Below are 23,687 nucleotides of genomic sequence, written 5' to 3'. Positions count from 1 at the left end.
TTTTGGAGGAGTGACGTCGAGGAAATTTAGTTGCGTGGAGATTTTTGGATACTGTTGCGATTCTCTGTCGATTCTTTCACAAGGTAAGCGGCTTCCTTTACTTTTAAATGTTTCTGTTGATCATGTCATGTAAAATGATTAATCTAACAGGTGCTTCACACAGGTTGCCTTTGTTCAATCGATAAACAGTGTAGTTTATGTCTGAGGGCTCTGAAAAAAAAATATTGCCTATTTGAAGCTAATAATGGAAATCTATAGGCTATTGCATAATGATATAAAATCAGGTTTCTACTAACCTTTCAACAGTCATCAATTTCAATCATCCATATGTCATCTGAACTGAGAAATCAATATGCACCAATTCTTAATTATCTTAATTCTTAATCAATGTTTATATGTTTGGGCTTTTAATCAGTATGTGATTCGTATGGCATGATTATGATATAGCCTACCAAATCCTTTTCTCTGAGAGAAACTTTCACAGTTTCACTTCACAGGTATTATTTAAATGCAAAATCATTTGACGAACTGATCCGGTAGCATTCTCAGTCAAACAAACGAACAAAACATAATTGTTTATTATTGGCTTAACTGACTTTTTTTAGGGAAGGTTAGCTTAAGAAATAATGTAGGGCTCGGCAACCTGTGCGTAGACTGTTAAAAAAGAGGATTTCTTCAGGGTTCAGCGAGTTTAATAGTTTAATTTTAAACCATATGAACTTAAAGAATCCTTTATGCTGAAATGGTTCTTTTTTAAAGGTTCTCTTCTGTTCTCTTAGATTTTAAATTCTATTTCCAGAAGAACATCTGTTATTGTTACAACTCAAAGAACTTTGACATTTTAAAGAAAAAAAAGTGACACGGATAGGCTATATGAGATCATAATGTAGCTTAAACGAATTTTTCTTAAAGGCCATAATGTGAAAAAATCTACTTCAATTAAATAGCCTAATGATATTAACCAACCATTAATTATGCAGGTCTTGCTGAATCCCCCATCTCCCCTCCAGTCAGACTTTTGTTGTCTGCTAAAACAGGAGCGGTTTCTCTGAAAGTGAATTGAGGTCTTAAACACTTGGGGTGATGGCGGCGTCTGCACCCTCCTCCTCCTCCTCCACTGGCGGCGATCCGGATCCCAACTCGGCAAATTTACGGCCACCTTCCTCAAGTAGGTCCATCACCGATAAATCGCTATTTCACTCCGGCTATTTGCTTTGTGGCCAACGTCATTAATCTTGTCGGTGAGGCGGGAAAACGGCGCTATTCGCTACGCGTCAGGACCAACAAATCACCGCAGCATTGAGCGCGCGGCGGACCTCCCGCGCCAGCCAGGTCAATGTCGTTGTCAACATAGGTGATGGCCTTTAAACACACCTGCTCACAGGCAATTAGAGAAGACAGATGAGCAGCCAACTGTGATCCGTCATTATCCATTTGAAATACATTTTTGCCTTGCTAGATGTACTAACAGGTAGGCTATGTCATACAAGGTTGTTTTAAATGTATTAGGCCTATTTAAAATTATTTATTATTTTAAAACGACCCTTGTTGTTATTATTATTATTATTATTATTATTACCACAACAGCAGGACAATTCTATAGCTTCAGTATTGTATTAAATATTTTTCTCGTCTAAAAGGAAAAACCGTGAAGGAGTCTGTCTGTGTAATTATATGAAGTGTGTCTATAGGCTAATTGTAGGCGCTCTAAATCGGCACTAATTGCTCTGCTCGCTTCACTGTCTTCCTCTGTGATGGGGGAGGCACACAGCTCTGTTTATTAATTTCCTTATGACCTGAACAGAAACATGTTCTTCAAAAATTAGTCACGGCATATTGTGACTTTGTGTAGGCTGTGTTTGTAGCTGCAGGGTAAATAAGCGACCATTCACCCTGAGCTCCATTTTATTCTTTTTCTACGTTAGCAATTATAGATTTTAATACTTTATCTCAATATATATATCATTTTTAAAACCGAAAAGTCATATTTATTCAATACAATTATCCTCTTGAACTCTAAATGTCCCAGTCTTTCAAACTTTTAAAAAATAACATGTTAATAAAATTGTTTATATATATATATATATATATATATATATATATATATACAGGCTATATATATATATATATATATATATATATATATATATATATATATATATATATATATATATATATATATATATATATATATATATATATATATATATATATATATATATATATATATATATATATATATATATAAAACAAAATTATATATAGGCTATTGTTCAGTTGCCTTTTGTGAAGATTACATTTGGAAATCAGATTTCAAACCATCCGTTTTTTCCCTGCATGCCACATTTATAGCCTACCAAGCATGGCAATTATTTACATCACTGTCTAATAAAAAGTAAATCTGTTCAAAACGATTTAATGCACCTGAGATGAATAGAGGAGAAGCCATTTGGAGAAGAATGGGAAGGAAGTGGCTGGCTGGCTGGCTGGCTGAGGTCTGGACCGACAGAGATAATGAGCTGGTAAATGGGGCTGAACTCGTAATAGCGCTGCTGAGGGTTTGGGCCGCAGGGGCGGGACCGCCGAGCTCCAAATGGAGGGAGCCTCTTGTCCTGATTTGGCCTGTATTAACGCTAAATTTTGTTCGGCTGCCCATATTAAGCATAAAGGATGGCGCATTTACCGCTTGGGTAAATTTAGGAAGAAGAGGGCTTCAACTGTATTTTGTGGATAGGAAGGAACCTTAATTATCGCTTTATTTCGTAATATTAGCCTACCTACTTAGAGGTTTCGCCGTTTTCTTCCTGTAGACTATGACTGGAGTGGAGTCGCTCATGGATGTACAAGGAAACTTGGAATGAAGATATGTGGTAAGTTGAAAAAAAAAAAAGTTGACTCCTTTATAAACAATTAATTGATTGAGATGGACGTCGACTGCCATACTGTGCCTGAAATACCACTTAAAGTGGCACTGCGGTGCATTATATGTCTGTATTAATTGCTTTTTAATGAGCAGACGTGTCATTTAGCGACGCCTTTTGGTGGTTTGAGTTGGTCACCTAATTGACAGTCAACAGCACCACAGCAATTACCTCTATTATGTACCATGAATGAAGCAGAAGGCTTCAAATGCGTTTCTTTTTTTAAAGACAAATTTAAAGGGGTGAGTGTTCGGCATGTTGATCATCTGAAAGATCGAAGATGCGCTGCAGATTAGATGCAGATTAGATTAATTGCTAAATGTTGATTTGCTTAACCACACGATTTAAAGAGAAAATCCCTTCGAAAAGGTACGATTTTTAATGTTAAAGAATAGCTAGCTATTTTACGATTGTTTTATCCGGCAGAGTTATAGTCGAGTTAAGAGGTGAACAGATAAATCTGTGTCCCAAGAGAATTTATGCTCAATGGACATCTATTAATGACAATCCGTCAAGCCTCTGTTTTGCCGAGATAACGCACGTCGCCTTTATATGGATGGTGCTTTCAAAAGAAATGGTCCCCCATGATTTAATCGTGCTAAATCGGTTTATTTCGGTTGTTTCATTTATATAAAAAATAGGCCTACATATAAATAATGCTGCCTATAAAATTACAATGTGTTTTAAGGAGTAGAAAAAAAACCATACAAATGTATCTTTTATCTGAAAAAATATTTAGATGAAATATTGCGTTATTTAACATTTGGCATAGGCCTACTTGAAATGTCGCTCTGGCTGCCGTGTTAAAAGAAGAAGCACCGCCTGAATGATCCCATATATGAAGCTGAAGATGAAGATGAGGACATTGAGGAAGCTGCAGAAGACAAAATGAAACAGTCTGCAGCCGTTGTTGCGGATGGAAAGAGCTGCAGCTGTCTCGATGCCGACTTTTTCTGTCTTAAACTGACATTATGTTAAATCGAATTCGTCTGTAGTAAATATGCAATGTGACGAGATCTTAAATTCTGCTCTCAGATAGATCTTTAGTTGTTGTTTTTACAGCATATACAAAAGTAAAATGATTTAATTTGTTACGGTCCCTAACACCATCAGTTATAGTCTGTGAGTATCCGCGCGGCATCAAATAGCCTATGCGTCCCTCGCGCTCACGTCTGCTTCTCTGTGGTGATGATGAGGCTTCATTGGGCATCTAAATCATTGTTACACTGATGTCATCAGTGGTGACCTCCCCCCAGATAACCTGTGCCATATAAATACACATGAGGCGGACAGTAAGGACATCCCCACAGCTCCGAAGAGAAGTTTAAAGACATTTCATTTGTGTCAAATATTTGCGGCAATGTTTGGGAACGGAGGTCGCTCATTTCAGTCTTCTTCTCTGTGTAATAATATAGGATTTTTGCAGAAGAACAATAATGTTGACGACAAGAGCCGAATTGTCGGGTTTTTTAACGATCAGCAGCCCAAGAGCATTTTAACACGGGACAACGAGCCAGACTCCCGCTTCAGACGCACAGAGACTGACTTCTCCAATCTGTATGCAAGAGGTGAGAGATAAAATTTCAATTCAACTTTATTTCCAGACCATTAGAGAGAAGAAACAGTAACAGACAGTGCAATATATATATATATATATATATATATATATATATATATATATATATATATATATATATATATATATATATATATATAAAATGAGGTGCAACAGTCATGAGAAAATATTGGTATAATTGCCTATATAATATAGGCAATTATACCAATATTTTCTCACGACTGTTGCACCTCATTTTGTTAGACAAAAGCATAATAATATCATTATGTGAATCATCCAGCCGACAAATACATTTATACATCAGACTTGTTATTTTTGTTTTGTTTTTGTTTTTTGTTTTTTTCAGTTGTATCCTCATACAGTCAATTCAGGCAACCTGAAGATAGGCTCACTTTTTTTTTAAAACATAACCCACAAAAGATGCTGGTTTATTATCACCCTTATGTGCAGAAAACTCGATTAAGTGACTTTTATTGTTGGTTTAACTTAATAAAGTAAGTTGACTTAAAATTTTTAGTTCATAATGAGTTAATAATGAGTTAATACAATGAAGGCAATTGGTTTAATCAACAGAATCTCAAAATATTGTTATCTGAACCACATTAATTATATAAGTTGATTTGACAAAAGGAAAAATGTGATAACAAATCATGAAAATATTTATTTACAGTGTACCAGAACTGTTCATATAAACATATATAATGTTATATATTATTTCTATAATATATAATATTATACATATATATATAATACTTATAGAATTTGCAGTTGGATACTTTTTTATTTAATATACACATTTTCTTCTAATAAACAGTTATGTTTTTAGAATAAATTAAAAAAGGTTTTAAAAAATGAAATTCCAGGGTTTTGAACAATAAAGCAGATCATGTTTTTTATATATATATATATATATATATATATATATATATATATATACAAACTAAAAGTAAATGCACAAGTTCACTCAATTTGACTGTGATGCAGTATATAGTGAAATTAACATTGTAGTTAAATAGAAGTAAATTTTCCATCCACTTAAACTTGATCTGTTTCTAGAGTCCAAATGTGTCCAAATGCTGGCTGCCTACAGTGCATTTCTTCCTTAAATGATTTGTAAAATATCTTTCTCTTTCTACCAGAAGATTTGACAAAAATGTCACCATGATTTACATTTATGTAAATGCTTTGCATGATTTACCTTATGGTTTCATTATTTTCATTTTAAATATTCTGCTTTACACTCATAATACACTATATATATATATATATATATATATATATATATATATATATATATAAACACACACACACACACACACACACACACACCCACACAGTGCTGCTTGAAAGTTGTGAATGTGAATATTTTTATCGGAATAACAGGGATCAAACAATATACATGTTATTTTTTATTCAGTACTGTCCTGTGTAAGATATTTTACATAAAAAAATTATATATGGTCCACAAGACAAAAAATAATTTAATTTATAAAAATGTCCTGCTCAAAATTTAGTGAACCCTTTGATTCTTTATACCGTGTGTCGTTACCTGGATGATCTGCGACTGTTTTTTTGTTTTGTGATGGTTGTTCATGAGTCCCTTGTTTGTCCTGAGCAGTTAAACTCCCCAATATTCTTCAGAAAAATCCTCCAGGTCCCAAAAATTCTTCAGTTTTCCAGCATCTTTTGCATATTTGCAGCAGTGACTATTTAATGAACATTGGGCAGTTTAACTGCTCAGGACAAACAAGGGACTTATGAACAACCATCACAAACATAAAAACAGTCATAGATCATCCAGATAACGACACACAGTATTAGGAATCAAGGGTTCATAAACTTTTGAATGAGGTCATATTTATAAATTCAGATTTTTCTTTTGTCTTGGGGACTTTATGTAAACATTGTTAATGTAAAATATCTTATATAGGACAGTACTAAATAAAAAATGTTCACATTTTCACAGATTCTGCAAGTGGTTCACAAACTTTGCACTGTATATATATATATGTATATATATATATATATATATATATATATATATATATATATATATATATATATATATATAAATTACATATAACAAACAAAAAAACATTTATGTAGAACAGCAATTTGATTGACTGATAAAACTGTGTAACAAAATTGGTCACAGATCTGCTTCCTGCTAAAAATGGCGAGGAGTACACAATGCAGTTCCTGTTGGAGGTGGTGGAGATCCTCACTAACTATGTGCGGAAGACCTTCGACAGATCCACAAAAGTGCTGGACTTCCATCATCCGCACCAGCTGCTGGAAGGATTGGAAGGCTTCAACTTAGAGCTGTGTGATCAGCCGGAGAGCCTGGAGCAGATCCTGGTGGACTGCAGGGACACACTCAAATATGGAGTCCGGACAGGTGATGACGGATACCTGCTCTTTCAGTCCTGTTAACTAGCAAAAGAAGCATTAGTATCATAGAAACACATGGTTTGTGTGTGTCTTATTTTCTCTCCTTCTTTCTCTTTCCCTGCAGGTCACCCAAGGTTTTTTAACCAGTTGTCAACAGGTCTAGACATCATTGGCTTAGCTGGAGAGTGGCTAACCTCTACTGCCAACACTAACATGTGAGTTCCACCTTCCTTCCATTCACTTGGGATTTTGTAACGTTTTGATGAAGATGACAAGGCAAGGCATAGCAGATCTTTAGCAGCATAAAAACATTAATTATACTTTGGGGCTCTTGAATGCTCAAATCTGATTGGTTGACGAATGTTCTTAGGTTGTGCAATTATTTTCAGAATTATTCAGAATTATTTCCGAACACTGTTGAGAGATGCACATACTCAGATAACTCACACACGCTTAATCTCGCTCTCTCTCTTGCTCTCCTCTAATTAGGGCCCGAGCACCAATAGTGTGAAGACCCTATTGTAATTGCTCGGCCAATTCTTTGAAAACTCATGAAACTTTGCACACGCGTCTGAAGTGGTAAAAATTTACGGGTTTTAGAATTAGGTGTGGCAAACTGGCTCGATAGCGCCACCTACAAAATTTTAATTAAGTGTCCTTTGTGCTACGTTTCATGTACAGGTATGAAATTCGGTAGACAGATGTAACATCCCAATACCTACAAAAAAGCTTCACATGTGTGATAAGAGTCCTGGCCTAAAGACATCTATATGCCAATATTCAATTAGTCATAGCGCCACCTGCTGGCAACAGGAAACGGCATGTTTGACACTGTAATTCACTTCCAGAAACACATTTCAGTATGCCACGAAATACCAAACATACTAGAAACATGTTAAATCATGAAACACTTGGCTAAGCGCTAATGTATGTGATTAAAGCCACAAAACAGGAAGTTCTTGTAACTCAGGCATACGATGTCTGATCTGCTCCAAACTTCACATGTTTGATAACAGTCCTGGCCTGAAGACATCTACATGGCAACATTAAGTTACAGTTGAATGACTTGAAATGACTTTGCCATATTTCTCTTGTATTTACTCGCTTACATGCACATAGCCCACTGTTCACTGTTTTCCTAAGGCCATTGGGTGGCGTGGGCCCGGGAGTGAGGGCCCTTTCATGACTGCTTTAATGTCATTTTGGAATTAGCAATGGAGGCATGGGATGAGATGCATAAGAAATTAGTCCTACACACAAGAACCTGACAAATGTCTTAAAATACAACATCTGAACAATGTCTTGAGGTGTGGTAACCATATAGTATAAATGGAATAATTGACTCTAGTCTGTTGAATTATTACAAAATAATGCACACCTGAGGTGAAATGGCCACTAGGCAAAGAACTGAGAGAATTGAGGGCAATATACACACACAAGATAATGAACTGAAAAGAAACAGCTGACAGATAATCAATGATCTAATGAAAAACCAGGACAACCAATGAAAATGTGATACAGACTAAAAGTCCATTAAAAAATGAAACCAAAACAGCAACAGAATGTGACAGATTAGTTGTGTTGAGGGAGTAAATGAATTTGACCAAATTAGACACTTCAGTAATGTGAACATGTAAGAGTTTATATTCAGACTGTCTATGAAGTTTTACACTATTTGCAAGACAGAACTGCACATATATTCCCCAAACTTTCTAGATGGGGCTTTTTATAAAGCCTTAACCATGTGTATTAAAAATCTACTATTAATTTAGCCCATGGCTAAATGTACTGCTTCAATTCAAACTTTGTCAGATCATTTTAGCTTTAGATCTGCTATAATTTGTTTTAAAGAACTATGTTTTTTTAAAACATCTTACATTTTACATTTAATCATTTAGCAGATAATTTTCTCCAAAGCGACTTACAAATGAGAACAGTAGAAGCAATCAAATCAACATGAGTGCAACAGTATACACACATCTTAAACAACAGATTTGAAAATTTACCATTGGCTTGCTGTTGAACATTCAAAGTGTAACCAACTTCAGTGACAACATCATTTGTGCATATTCAGACTGTTTAACCATACAGTCATCTTTACACCATGCACAGCTGACAGAAAACATGACTGCTGATGCAGCATTTCATTTAAAGAGAATTAAAATCATACATTTAAACTAAGCCTAAAACTTTAACAGCCCTTTGCTGCCTTGCAAGCACTTCCTTCAGGGAAAGCAAATCAAGTGTAATATTGCTCCACTGGATAAAATTGGCATTTACCTGAGTGTGCTAGCTCAGAATAACACATTAATAACACATATAAGCTCTCAGCAGAAAAGCTCCTGTGATATGTGATGAGTGTTTTGAGACAGCATGCAGATGGAAATGGCCAGAATGTAGAGTAACACCTCATTGGTCAAGACTAATTTACAGCTACACGGTGAGACACAGTGCCAGCTGAGCCTCTGACACAATCCACACCTCCACCCCGTCATCCAGCCACCCATTCATCTATCCATCTATCTAACCATCCATCCATTTGTCTGTTCATTCAAGTAGACTGGTATCTGTGAGAAATATTTGACATTTATATGACACGTATTGCTGGAATGGTCTAATGACAAAACAATGGTCAGATTACAAAACTAAAAGGAAGTTTAATTCTACTCTAATGGATCCGTACTTTTTATTGGTCCATTGGGATATTCTTCATTTATGTAAGGATCTTGTTTGACCTCTGAGGGTCAGAGATTTTATGATGTCTTTCACAGTCCATGCCCAAATTCTCCTTTGATCAATAAAAGATTTACTCCTCATCCTCAGATTTACTTCCCTCTTCCCCAAATGACTGAACCTTTGGATTTTAGGGGGCTGTATTTTGTGACTCTGCTGCTTAACGGCTGTAATGGCCAATAGTCAGTTTTATGATAGAACTGATTGTATCATAAAGCAGCAAATGACCACTTTTAGAAAATTACATCAGATTTGATAAAATCAGCTGATGAAAATGCCTTGTTGTCCTCATGAAGCACTTTGGAGTGAGCATTTTCAGAAGTCTGTAAAGTATATACCAGGGATAGTCACACTTTTTGCCCCCTTATTGTCAGTCCTTAAAATTTTGTTTTAAAGATATTGAACATTTTCACAGTTATAGCCCGGGAAAAACATAAACAGTTCTGTAATCAGTGATGGGTAGATTACTTACAAACTGTAATTGGTTACTGATTCCATATTAAATGACAAAAATTGTAGCTCATAACGTAATCCATTACATTACACATTTAAGGTCATATAATCTGACTACTTTTAAATTACTTTTGACCATTTATCACCTTGATTTGCATAGGATATTCTTGTACCATATTGATATAAAAATACAAAGAGAAAGAAAATAAATTCTATATAAAATATATTAATATATTCCTTGTTATCAACTACATGAAGTGAATTAAATATTACATTTCTTCAGGTTTTCTCAGACTGGGGTTTGTGAGTTTAATGAAGGCTTTTAAGTAATTAAATAATAAAAACTGAAAATTAAAATAAATAATTTTAAAATAAAAAGATTAAAACATTTTTGTTTACCTGTAAGTCATGTGACCATTAACCAACATCAGAGAACCGTGAACTTAAATTTATTTATTTATTTATAAATTACTTAATTTTTTTATTGACCTAAATTATTAACTTAAAATCTGACGGGGAACTTCAAGTAAATATATTAGGTCAAAGAGGTGTACATTGCATCTACATATGAAATGACGTGAATTTGTACATTTTAATGTATAACATGTAATCATTTAATCAATAAAAAAGTAACTATAGTCTGTATACAAATATTTTAAAATGTAATGTAATCTAAATACAAGTATTTAATTTTTTGAATCTGATTACATAATCCAGATTACATGTAATCAGTTACTTCCCAGCACTATATATATTTACCTGCTAGAGAATTGCACTTTTGAAACTAAACCTCAGTTTTTGAAATGCATCCTTGTTTCAATTTCCCCATGTGACAGCTAGCCCCAGTCTCCCCTACAGCATATGATTTCACCTTTCATGTTTGCACATGTTCCTGCTGTCTGTAAATTATATGTCAGTACTGTTTATATTGATTAGACAGAACTGCATGAGCACTTGACATTTGCATGTACTAATGAGCTGCTCATCATTACTAATCACAGTGGATGATTATTGACGGGTACTAATAGGTTGAAGATGCATCCAGCGAGGGCCTCCCATCAGAATGATTCTGTGATGGACTGAACAGACTTACATGAATACAGATAGTGAATTACCTCCTGCTGTCAAGACACTTATTAATATGGGACAAGTAGAAATGAGGGGTGTGTGTGTGTGTGTGTGTGTGTGTGTGTGCTTTTGATTATATTACATTGCGGGGACCACGATGTAATATAAACCTGAGTTCACCTACATCGTGGGGACCAGCCACTGGTCCCCAAAATGTAAATTAATTAATAAAAATACTAAATGATGTTTTTGTGAGAAAATAAAGGTGTGCACAGTTTCCTGTGATGGTTAGGTTTAAGGTTAGGGGTAGGGGGATACGGTTTGTACAGTATAAAATGCATTGCGGCCTATGGAAAGTCCCCACAATTCACAAAAATAAATGTGTGTGTTGTGTGTGTGTGTGTGTGTGTGTGTGTGTGTGTGTGTGTGTGTGTGTGTGTGTGTGTTTACAGGTTCACATATGAGATTGCACCAGTGTTTGTACTGATGGAACAGCTCACCCTGAAGAAAATGCGAGAGATTGTCGGCTGGCCAAACGGAGAGGGCGATGGAATTTTCTCACCAGGTATGGCCATTTAAACAACAGAATAATTAAGAGTTCTAGATTAAAGGTACACTATGTAACTTTTTTTTTCATCAATACAACTTTCTCCAAAACATCTTTTTGTCTTACCCTGCTTCACTGTGGTAAAAGCCTGTTATAAATGTTTATATTTTAGACCTGTCGGGATTGTTTTTTGCAGGAAATTGTGTTCATACATCTTGTCATATCTGTAAATAGAGAAAAATTGCTCTGGTACTTTGACTGGTGTGGGAGTGGCATAGGTTAGTTGTCACAACGAGCGAGAAAGGTTGACATGGAGCAGCTAAATCTCCAACCTCCGGTGAATCACCAGTTTAAACAAACGTTTAACAGAGGAGAGTCTGCTGCCAAAAAGAGAACAAGACAGAACTCGTAATAAAACAAGAATCAACATTGGCTTGGCTTTTCGAATATGGCGGGAACTGAGGGATTTGAAATATTGTAAAAGCGATGACGTTTTTATTACTCAGCAGGTGAGTAAGATATTTTATTGAGCAGATAAATTGCCATATGTAGCTCTCTAACAGAAGTAATTGTAACATTAAAAGTCACGCAGAGCCAAAGCACAACCAAAACAATGTTCTTCTGCAAAATGCATGCAGTTTTTTTTTTCCACTAGACAGCCTAACATTACACAGTATGCCTAAATGGGGTAATTTTTTAATACTGATGTTTTCCTCTCAACAACTGGTGGGTGCATGTTTGTTCTTGCAGGAGGAGCGATCTCAAACATGTACAGCGTGATGGTGGCACGGTACAAACACTACCCTGAGGTGAAAATCAAAGGCATGGCAGCGGTTCCCAGACTGGTGCTGTTCACCTCAGAACATGTAGGTCATTCACTCTCTCTCTTCTCTCTCCCTCAGTTTATTTTTTGTCTCTTCATTTCTGTGTAGTTAAATGCTTGTGCACTGAGAAAAGTGAAACGAATGTGTAATTTATTGCAGTTTTATAAGGGTTTAATTGAAAATTGTGATTTCCGGTTAAAGCCATTTTGTTCAGTTTATCTAAAAGTAAATAACACTCTCCAAAGTCAAAATTAAAAGAAACTATTTTGTTTAAATAGTATTTTCACTTCACACTAGAGTGTTGATGTGCAAAACACATAGCTATGTGCGACTTTTTTGTGGTTTGAGAGCCTGAAAGTTTTAATAATATTTTTAATATTTGAATTGCTCCTATCAAATGTTTTTGAAGTCACATCAATGGTTAAACTTGCATAATAGGAATGGAATCAAATATGAATATTCTGTTATCACATACTCACCCATGAGGGTTGTTCCAAACCTGTATTTTCTTTCTCTCTGAACCCCCTTGAAAAAAAATGTTTTGCAGAATATCCTGGTGTCTCTTTTCCATACAGTGAATCCAGTGAGCTCCAAAACAGATAAAATAAGCACCATAAAGTACTTTAAAAGTAGTCTATACAACTTGTGAATTTTATTGTAAGTTGTGGTCGTGTTAACCAAATTTCTTCTGTCATTGATTGAATTTTTTAGAATTGACGAACAAATCTGAAAGCTGTCTGTCATTTGACAGATTACACTGAGGGTGATCTATTGTAACTTGTAACTGTAATTCCCACCCCTGTCCAGATGGTGGCGAGCATGCATATTAATGAGCTATTATGTAGCATTGTCTCATCTTTGATCTCAGTTCAAACGGCCAAAGAGTTGTGATGTTGTTGATGAAAGAGGTGAAAATGAGGGACTGATGCGGATGTGGTGGAGGATGAAGGACAAAACAACACACAATGTTTATCAATCACAAGAACCCAGCAGAAAAAGAAAGTCGAGTTTAGTCCAATTAAGTGTTTTGTTCATATTTTAATCATAATTGTTCATATTTTCCAGTTCGGGCACAAAGGTCATGTTTTAGTGGCCTCCGCTGTCACTGCGGAAAAAGACAAACATTCATCTCTTTCGTGTAGTGTTGAACATGTAAAATGATGCACAGTTGACTGTTAATCTGTTCTCTTCATAAGTAAAATAAATGCATAATCTAGCCTATATGCTCATCCTGTAAATTCATGATTAAAAATGAAAATGTGAGTGAAAACAAATGCTATTAAATAAATTAAAATTTGAAAATGATGGGTAATAATAGATTATGATAGAATTTTGATGATGGACAATGAGAAAGTCTGATGCAACGACTTATTGTAAGTCTTCTGAAACCATAAGCGAGCATTTTGGAGATCAAAAGACCAAAATTTTACCCAATACTCTCTGTAAACCTCCTTTGCCGCAGCTCTCACATCTCGTTTGCACTCATTAAGATATCAATGACATCAAACATTTGCGGTTCCAGGACAGATCATCATTGATGTCCAACCTGGTGTGATGTGTCTTGCACCATATTTGAATGTGTGCAAATGCAAATGAGATGTGAGAGCTATGCTGGATGGTGCTTTCCATGGGTCAGTTTTGAAGCTTGACAGACCTCATTTCTATTCACTTTCATTGTATGGAATGTCAGGATATTCTGCAGAACATCTCCTTTTGTGTCACACAGAAAAGTCATACAAGTTTGGCATGACATGAAGATGAATAAATTAATTTTCATGTTTTTGGCGAAATAAGCATTTAATGTATGAACTATCATACACTTACAAGTCTGTTACAATATCGTTCCCAGAGTCACTACTCTATAAAGAAGGCCAGTGCTGTGTTGGGTTTTGGCACAGAGAATCTGATCTTGCTGAGCACAGATGAAAGGTAAGCGGAAGCTCTCTGTGTCTGTGCTGTGTGTTTGAGGACCCTCTCATCAGTGAGAGTCTGTTACATTTGTGTCTCTTTGTTAGAGGTAGAGTCATTCCAGCTGATCTGGAGGCCAAAGTCATTGACGCCAAACAGAAGGTGAATGTCCTGTACACAAGAATAAACTCTTCAACAAACCTCTCTGTCATCTCATTACGCTAAGGATTAGTTCACTTCAGAATTAAAATTTCCTGATAATTTACTCACCCCCATGTCAAGATGTTTGTCTTTCTTTCTTCAGTCGAAAAGAAATTTAGGTTTTTGAAGAAAACATTCCAGGATTTTTCTTCATATAGTGGACTTCCCTGGGGTTCAACGGGTTGAAGGTCCAAATGTCAGTTTCAGTGCAGCTTCAAAGAGCTTTACATGATCCCAGATGAGGAATAAGAGTCTTATCTAGTGAAACAATTAGTCAGTTTCTAAAAAATTTAAAATTATGTTTTCAAAGCGAACATGCAAAGACTAAAAATCAAACGGCTTTTACAAAGATAGGTAAAACAATGATGTCGGGCGATTTTGAATTTGGAGAAGAAAATGTGATGTTTTTTTTTGTGTGAGTTTTTTGCCCTACTGCAGTACTTCTGCCTACGTCACGCATGATCTTTTCAACGTGATTACGTAATGCGTGGAGCATCGCAGGGCTAGTGTAACATGAGCATTTGTGGTTAAAAAGTATGTAAATTTTGGCCAATTGTTTCTCTAAATAAGACCCTTATTCCTCGTCTGGGATCATGTAAAGCTCTTTGAAGCTGCACTGAAACTGACATTTGGACCTTCAACCCGTTAAACCCCAGTGAAGTCCACTATATGGAGAAAAATCCTGGCATGTTTTCCTCAAAATCCTTAATTTCTTTTCAAATGAAGAACAAAAGACATAAATATCTTGGATGACATGGGGGTGAGTAAATTATCAGGAAATTTTAATTCAGAAGTGAACTAATCCTTTAAGAGGTTAAAAGTGCACTTTGTAATAATGTCAAATTAAACATTCTTTTCTTTAAAGTACATCTTATATCATTATGTTTTAATAAACTTTTGTCATGCTTTAAAGTACACTTATTTTGATGTTTTGACTGAAGCATATGTAAAGTACTTGATTTTAATTGTAACTGTAGTCTTATTCAATATTACATTTAAAGTTAATATATTTTAAATGTACTAGACTTATTAGACTCATCAGAAATGTGTAATTACAAATATATTTGTACATGCATATATACATGCAAGTATAAATATGACAGTATTAAAGTACATTTTAGTTGACCATAAATGCTTGTCAGTACATACAGTAACCATATTTCAAACACAATGGAACTAAATATGAAACTTCATATTAAGATATACTTAAGTTCTACTTAAGTACATCAAAAAAATGTTCTAAAGTTCAGCTAATTGCATTTAATATGAATTTAAACTTGCAATTAAGTTGCAGTTAGTTCTAAGCAGTGCATCTACTTTGATTTTGTTTGTGTATGTGAAGTCAGTTTATATGAAGTGGCTCTGTTGTGTCTGTGCTGTCCAGGGGTTTGTGCCGATGTTTGTGAATGCCACAGCTGGATCTACAGTGTACGGAGCCTTTGATCCAATCAATGAGATCGCTGACATCTGTGAGAAATACAACATTTGGCTTCATGTGGATGTACGTTTGTGATTCTTTCTTGACTCAGGTAAACAGATGTATTATGTTGAAATGCTGTGAATAAATTTCTGATGGTGTAAATGTGTTTTTTAAGGGAGCGTGGGGAGGAGGTTTGCTGATGTCCAGAAAACACAGACACAAGCTTAACGGCATTGAGAGGTATCATACATAAGCATCAGCGGCGTTGGGATGATCTCAAAAGTGGAGAGACATATTATAAACCTTATGAGCTTTTTATTTCGTGAATATTATATTATATTCATGAATATTATTTTACCATATAAATATAGTACATATTAAAGTGATGCTTTAAATAAGTACACTTATTTTGATGTGTTGGCTAACATACTGAAGCACATGTAAAGTACTTGATTTTGATTGTAACTGTAGTGTTATTTAATATTACATTTAAAGTTAATATATTATATTAAATTTATATTAAATGTACTAGATTGCATCTTCATCGTTACAAATGTGTAGTTACATATATATTTAAACATATGACATGAAAGTAAATAGAAATAACATTAAAGTATATTTCAGTTTATCACAAATGCTCTACATTTGAATTTAATTGCAATTAACATTACATTCAGTTCGCACTTAAGTATACTGTTACTGTAATAAGAACTCATTTCACAAGAGCTGTCCTCTGCTGATTCAACCAGTTAGTAGAGGTTTCTGCTTGGTCCTAAAGTCCTTGGTTTTATTTGCCTGCTTATCTTTGCACTGCAGTCAAGCAAAATTAAATTGTAATATAAGGATTTCCCAAAATGGGAGGGGCTGACTTTGACATTTCTAAATGTTATAATGGTATTTTATTGCCTCTATAACCAACTAAACCACATGCCAACACCGTATTCTGATCAGTGCTGTTTCTGCAGAGCTAATTCTGTCACATGGAACCCACACAAGATGATGGGTGTTCCACTACAGTGCTCCGCCATTCTGGTGCGAGAGAAGGTAAGAGAGAAAGACAGAAATGGGGGTGGCAGAATGAATGAGTCTTAAGGATAATAGAATGGAGTAAAATTTAGTGATAGGATACAAAGAAAACTGACTAGAAACAAGATGTTCAAAAGGCAATAAAGTAAAAGAGCGATAGACAGGACAGTTTGACATGTGATTATGTTCATCTCTGCTCAGTGCTCCTGCCATCTCACTGTGTTCATGTGTGTGTGTTTAACAGGGTCTACTACAGGACTGCAACTCCATGTGTGCTGGATATCTCTTTCAGCAGGATAAACAGTATGATGTCAACTATGACACGGGGGACAAGGCCATACAGTGTGGCCGCCATGTAGACATCTTCAAATTCTGGCTCATGTGGAAGTCAAAGGTGTGTGTGCACATTCATGAGATCAGAAGCTCAGTGTCTGATAATGTGTTACTTATGAATTAATCAAACAAATGGATTGATGGATGATAGATGAACGGTAGATGGGTTAATGGATGAATGGATGTATGGATAAATTGTTGGTTGGTTGGATGGATTTCAGTGCGATATCCTCTAGTAGTTTTATTTAAAACCAAACGCGCTTCATTCAAGCCCTTCCAGCTCCATGTGTGTTCTCTCTTTCTCCAGACGTGCACCACATTAGCGGTGCATGTCTACTGGCTCGGAGCAGAGCAAGCCAATTAATTAAATTTCCCCACACCCTTGCCCCGATGTCACAGTCCATCACGATGTTTCACTGTAGACATCGTCCGATGCCAATTTGGTAGACATCACCCAACACTAATTGATGGATGATATATGGATGGTCAGATGGATGAATGAATGAATGAATGATTGATGGATAGATGGATGAACGGTTGGATGGATAATGGATGAATGGTGGACAGATGGATGATGGATGGATGGTTGGATGGATGAATGGTTGGTTGGATGGTTGAATGTTGGAAGGATGGATGATGGCTGGATAGATGGATGAACGGTTGGATAGATGAATGGATGGATGAATGATGGATGAATGAATGGATGAACGATTGGTTGGATGGATGGATGAATGATGGATGGATAGATGAATGGATGGATGGATGATGGATGAATGGATGGATGGATGGATGAATGATGGATGGATGGATGGATGGATGGATGGATGACTGGATGAATGATGGATGGATAGATGGATGAATAGATGGATGAATGAATGGATCATGGATGAATGATATAGATTGATAGATGAATGGTGAATGCATCTTGACTTGACTGTCACATAATATGTATATTTGGTCACATAAATTCATAAGAATAATTAGATAATTAGAAAATATCAAGATTTGTCAATTTAAAAAAAATAAAAAAATAATTTGGGTGTAGTCTAACACTGCTTACGGCCCACTATGGCGCTCCAAGGCCCACCGGTTGAGAATCACTGATATACAACAATGAATGAATGAATGATGGATGGGTGGATGGATGGATGAACGGTTGGATGGATAATGGATGAATTGTTGATAGATGGATGATGTATGGATGATCGGATGGATGAACGATTGGTTGGTTGGATGGATGGATGGATGGATGGATGATGGATGAATGGATGGATGAACGGTTGGATGGATGGATAGGTAAACAGTTGGATGAATGATGGATGGATGAATGAGTGGGTGGGTAGATGTCTGGATGGATGGATGGATGGGTATTGTATTGTCATGTAGAGAATCAATGTCAATCCAACACAAGATGCTTGTGCAGAATATCAGCTGTCATGTTATGGATCTTTCATCTTTAACAGGGCACTATTGGCTTTGAGAAACACATTGACAGATGTTTGGAGCTGTCTGAGTATCTCTACCACAAGATCAAGAACCGAGAAGGATATGAGATGGTGTTTCAAGGGGAGGTGAGTGAAAACACAACAGAGTTTACCACTGTCCATAATAACATACTTTAGTACAATTCAGAGTCAAGGTGTCTGTTATTAGTCTGAGCCACATCATGGCCTTGTCTCTTTAAGACTAGCAGAGAGTTGTTCTATATTCTACAATCTGGTAAGGGCCTGTAACACATTGCTCATGTGGTTTATGTTTAACTAACATTAAAATCTTGTTCAACAAGATTGTCTTCAAATGGTTGCTCCGACAGTAGTTGACCTGGAAAAGAAAACTGACCACAGAAGAAGATTGTAGAAGTTTACATCACTATACTGCCCCTTATGCCAATGCTGAGAATGCAGCACATACTTGCAATGCATTATGATTTGCATTCTGACACATTTCAGAATGCAGCAATACATGAAATTGCATTTGTGTTGGTCAAAGTGTTTACATCCATGTACTTGTGTAGAATATATTTCAGACCTTAGACAACTTTAAAGATGTTGAAAATGAACACTTGCAGTGCACAAAAGCAAAGAATGTAGCAATTTATTATGATTTACAAATGTATAATTTGTTCGAAGAATACTTTGACAAATGTCTGCTTAGAATATGTCCTGTTTTCTTAAATGCTATGCTGTCTTTCTGTCTGTTTCTCAGCCCCAACACACCAATGTGTGTTTCTGGTACATTCCTCCAAGCCTGCGACTCCTGCCAGATGGAGAGGAGAAAAGACAACGGCTTCATAAGGTGAGATGATACTCAAAGACTCACTGTCTTATATACATGAACTGATAAAATAAAAAATGTGTACACTCTAGTGTCATCAAAAATATCGATATTTTGATACATATCAATACTGAAATATCTGAAATGGTTGCAATACTCGTTTTCTGCAGTATCGATACACCGATACCAGCTCACACTCTCTTCTCTTCAACGGCGAATTGACACACACCTGCCTCCTCTCACTCACTTGTCTCATTCACTTTGGTTGAATTGTGCTTGTATTGCGCATAATTTTACATAACCTTACATCACCAAAAGTGTGATCTATATAAATGGTGCGCACATAAAGACACCTCTCAAACAGCCGTTGAGTACCAAACTGAGTTGTTTTTTCTGGCTTATTGGGCTTCAAAAACTCACAAAATTGTCAAAATGCCTGTCTTGGCAAGTATTTAGGTAAAAGAAAGTCAGTTTTGGAATGTAAATAGTTGACAAAATGCATGTTGTGTAACAGTATATTGGATCCGTACATACACTCTTAAAGTGACTGCAGCCTAATTTCCATGCTGTCATGTTAACCAAAGAACAAAAGAGACTCACTGCTCTTGACTGAATAACTTTTGTAAATTTAATTTGTAAGCATTCATCTGTATTTAATTTAATAAAATTTTTACATTTAAGAATATCCAGTGTTATTTTACATTTAATTACTTTATTTGATTATTATAGTATTTCTTACTTGAACACTACTGTTAAGGCCTGTACACACCGGGACGAATATCGCACGATTATCGGCGACATTTAACGCCTCATGACTAAACAAAGGGTGCCAATGTGAGTGTGCACACCGACATGAAAAACGTGAGGCGTAAAAGCTTCATTTTTTAAAAAACGCCTCGGGTTTATTTTTTTGGTTTGACGCGTTGCGTTAAAAACTGGCAGACCAATGAGAGTGGCACTTTCGTTCACGTGCCTGGAGCTGCTGAAGTTACAGTAAAACACGACTTGGTGGCACTTGAGCACAAAACGGTCTTGCCGAGCACACATTGATACCAAGACGACGAAGAGAAAGTAAGTAGATGAGGAAGAACCCTATAAACTATCCCTGCGTCTCAAACAGCTCCCTAGCTTCCTAGGTCGTGTATCAGTATACCGTGTAAATGAATGTGGCTGACTCCCTGATCAGTACCCTGACTAGTGAACTAGGGAGAGCTGATTGAGACGCACGCAAATGGGTGCTCTGCCAGTTCTTGGCCACACCAATAGATGTATTTTATTTCTGTATTTTTACTGTTTGTTTTTTCTTTTACATTCAAGAAATATAGTTGAGAATGTCTATTTCATAAATATGTTTATTAGCACTACCGTTCACTTGCACTACTGTCATTGTGACTTGCACTACCGTTTCTGACTACCGTCTCTCATATGTCATACATATATATATATATATATATATGTATATATATATATATATATATACACATACATATATATTCCATTTTATATCTGCATTTTTATATTCTTTAACTTTTTATTAATATCATAAATATGTCTATTTGTACTACCGTTAAGCACATACTGTCAGGGAGGGAATTCGCACGTTCACTCTGCGCATCGCTAGTGAAAATTACTTGGGTATTTTGGGTATGAACGTCTCGAAAAACGCTGGCGATAAACGCATGCTATATTCGTCCTGGTGTGTACAGGCCTTTAGACCCACCTGAAAAACTTAAATCTGTGCTTTTCCTTTGTATCTTTATTCTGTTATATTTATCTGTGATATCTTTTGCAGTTTATTTGTTCTTATTTTATGACTGACTGTTTATTTATCTTTTTTTTTTTTTTTTGTAAATTTAGTTCAGAATTTCAAATAAAGTCTCTGTTTGTAAGCTATTGCAACAAAATTACCCAAATTATCACAAAAAATAGATAAAAATAAATAAATAAATAAAAATTGGATAATAAAAAATATCTAGTATATATGACAGTTTTCCTTGTGGTATTGATCGAAAATGGTATTGAATATCGGTATTTTCAAGGTATCATATTAAAAATTGGAAATTCCAGTATCGTTTACAACACCAGTTGGGTCAAAAGTTTGTAATAATTATGATTTTTTAAATGTTTTGAAAGAAGTCTCTGCTCACCAGGCCTGCATTTATTTCATGAAAATTACAGTGAAACGTCAATATTGTGAAATATTATTACAATTTAAAAGAACTTTTTTTATTTTAATATATTTTAAAATGTAATTTATTCCTATAATGGCAAAGCTGAATTTTCAGTGTCTTCTGTTATTTGAAATTGTAAACATATTTCACAATATTGTATTTTTAATCAAATAAATTTAGCCTTGGTGGGCATAAGACTTATTTAAAAAAAAAAGAAAACATAAAAACATAAGAAAAAATTATAATTATTCCAAAATTTTGACTGGTACGCCACATATTTCACTACAGAGAACTCACTTTATTAATACTGTACAACTAAATACTTTACATGTATTCATAATTCATAATACTGTACAAGTATTAAACTTCTGTCTTGTGACTTTTATCTAGGTTGCACCCAAGATCAAGGCACTGATGATGGAGTGTGGGACAACAATGGTGGGCTACCAGCCTCAGGGTAATAAGGTCAACTTCTTCAGAATGGTCATCTCCAATCCGGCTGTAACCAGGTCTGACATTGACTTCCTGATTGATGAGATAGAAAGACTGGGACAGGATTTATAGAGTGCACCGGGTGGAAATTCAGTAGACGTTAGTAGATTCTGTAGGGATATAGGAAATTGAGAAGACATTCTGAAGTATTGTTTCAGCTGGACATTCCAGAGTATTAGACCAGTGAAGTGCTCTAGAATAATGAACCTCTCGGATATTCTAGAATTAAATTGGACATTCCAGAATGCAGAGGTGATGAGCTCTTTGAGCTATAATTTCATAATGAAGGACCAGATTTTCATCCTATGACATTATATGTCTTCTCCTCTTCCCTTCTCCCAGTTGTGTTCTATTCTGTTGTGTTCTGTTCTGTTCTTTCTTTTAACTGGAAATATTATACTCACTGTAAACTGCACAACTGTACATTAAAGGAATATTCAAGGTTGATTACCATAGAAGGTAGAAATAATTTGTCCATCACTTTGTACAAAGAAACAAAAATTGTGCTTACAGTATAGCTTTTACAATGAAATATAAGGAGCAAGGCATTACATTGGGGTCATAATACCACACTGCAGTAAAAATATAGTCACAAATACAAAGTTCTGTCATGAAACTCTAGATGGCACAGGCTAATAGGTCCTTTAACTCAACCTGCTCGTAATCACATTGTTATCTATAGGGCACAGCTTATTGGTTCCTGCTGTATCAGTAGCCAATGAGCTTGCATGCTCAACCTTCAAATACTTTGGTAGCATTTGCCTTTGCAGTGCAGTGCGCTTCAGAAACCCTCACCCTTCCCCAGCTCCACCTGTATAGATCTGCTGCAGGTAATTCATGTCCGCTATATTGTACAGCAGCAGCATGTCTTACTTGCTCACAGCAGTGTGTTGTGTATGTATTGGCGGCAGCAAGTCCCGTACTTGCTCTGCAGCAGCAGCAATAATCAACAGCAGCAGCAATAAAAGCAGCAGCAGTGTAGCAGATCTATTCCACCAAGACCAAACATATGAACATTGTCATATCCATTACCATGCCAAACACTCCGAGAGTTGTCATGACAGAAGTATGATTTAGACAACTTGCATCTCAAATATCACACAGTTTTGTACAGAATAATTAAGATAAGCACATGAACAAAAAATAATAGGTTCAAATTTGTGCTTTAAAACCTGTATGTCTTGCCCCACAGATGTCTGTTATAAGTGCATTAATTTAAACACAATATTTATGTACAAACTGAGGGACAAATCAAATTTTCTGTGCATATTGTGCATAACCAGGAACATTTCCTTAAAAATCCATAACTGGTATGAATTCTCAATAAAAATAGAATATAATGTACTATA

The 23,687-nt window shown here is 35.6% G+C and overlaps 1 protein-coding gene across 1 annotated transcript; it reads left to right on the top strand.

Moving 5' to 3' along the window:
• Positions 1–1,083: 1,083 nt before the first annotated feature.
• gad1a (glutamate decarboxylase 1a) lies at positions 1,084–22,410 on the top strand. The gene is made up of 16 exons (XM_067409005.1): positions 1,084–1,168; positions 2,811–2,870; positions 4,337–4,489; positions 6,653–6,895; positions 7,013–7,103; positions 11,595–11,707; positions 12,440–12,555; positions 14,363–14,442; positions 14,529–14,583; positions 16,007–16,123; positions 16,218–16,282; positions 17,008–17,086; positions 17,313–17,462; positions 18,865–18,972; positions 19,607–19,696; positions 22,237–22,410. The coding sequence occupies exons 1-16, from the start codon at positions 1,084–1,086 to the stop codon at positions 22,408–22,410; spliced, it is 1,779 nt and encodes a 592-aa protein (XP_067265106.1).
• Positions 22,411–23,687: the final 1,277 nt, after the last annotated feature.

Source organism: Chanodichthys erythropterus, chromosome 14 (assembly GCF_024489055.1).
Source record: "Chanodichthys erythropterus isolate Z2021 chromosome 14, ASM2448905v1, whole genome shotgun sequence".
NCBI lineage: Eukaryota > Metazoa > Chordata > Actinopteri > Cypriniformes > Xenocyprididae > Chanodichthys > Chanodichthys erythropterus.
This window is presented reverse-complemented; position numbering and strand designations above follow the sequence as displayed.

What these genes read in the sequence shown, in the direction of transcription:
- gad1a (XM_067409005.1), top strand. Translation starts at nt 1,084, where the DNA reads ATGGCGGCGTCTGCACCCTCCTCCTCCTCCTCCACTGGCGGCGATCCG. An exon ending in ACTTGGAATGAAGATATGTG is followed by an intron (nt 2,871 to 4,336) that starts GTAAGTTGAAAA and finishes GTAATAATATAG; the next exon opens with GATTTTTGCAGAAGAACAAT. An exon ending in CCATTCTGGTGCGAGAGAAG is followed by an intron (nt 17,087 to 17,312) that starts GTAAGAGAGAAA and finishes TGTGTTTAACAG; the next exon opens with GGTCTACTACAGGACTGCAA.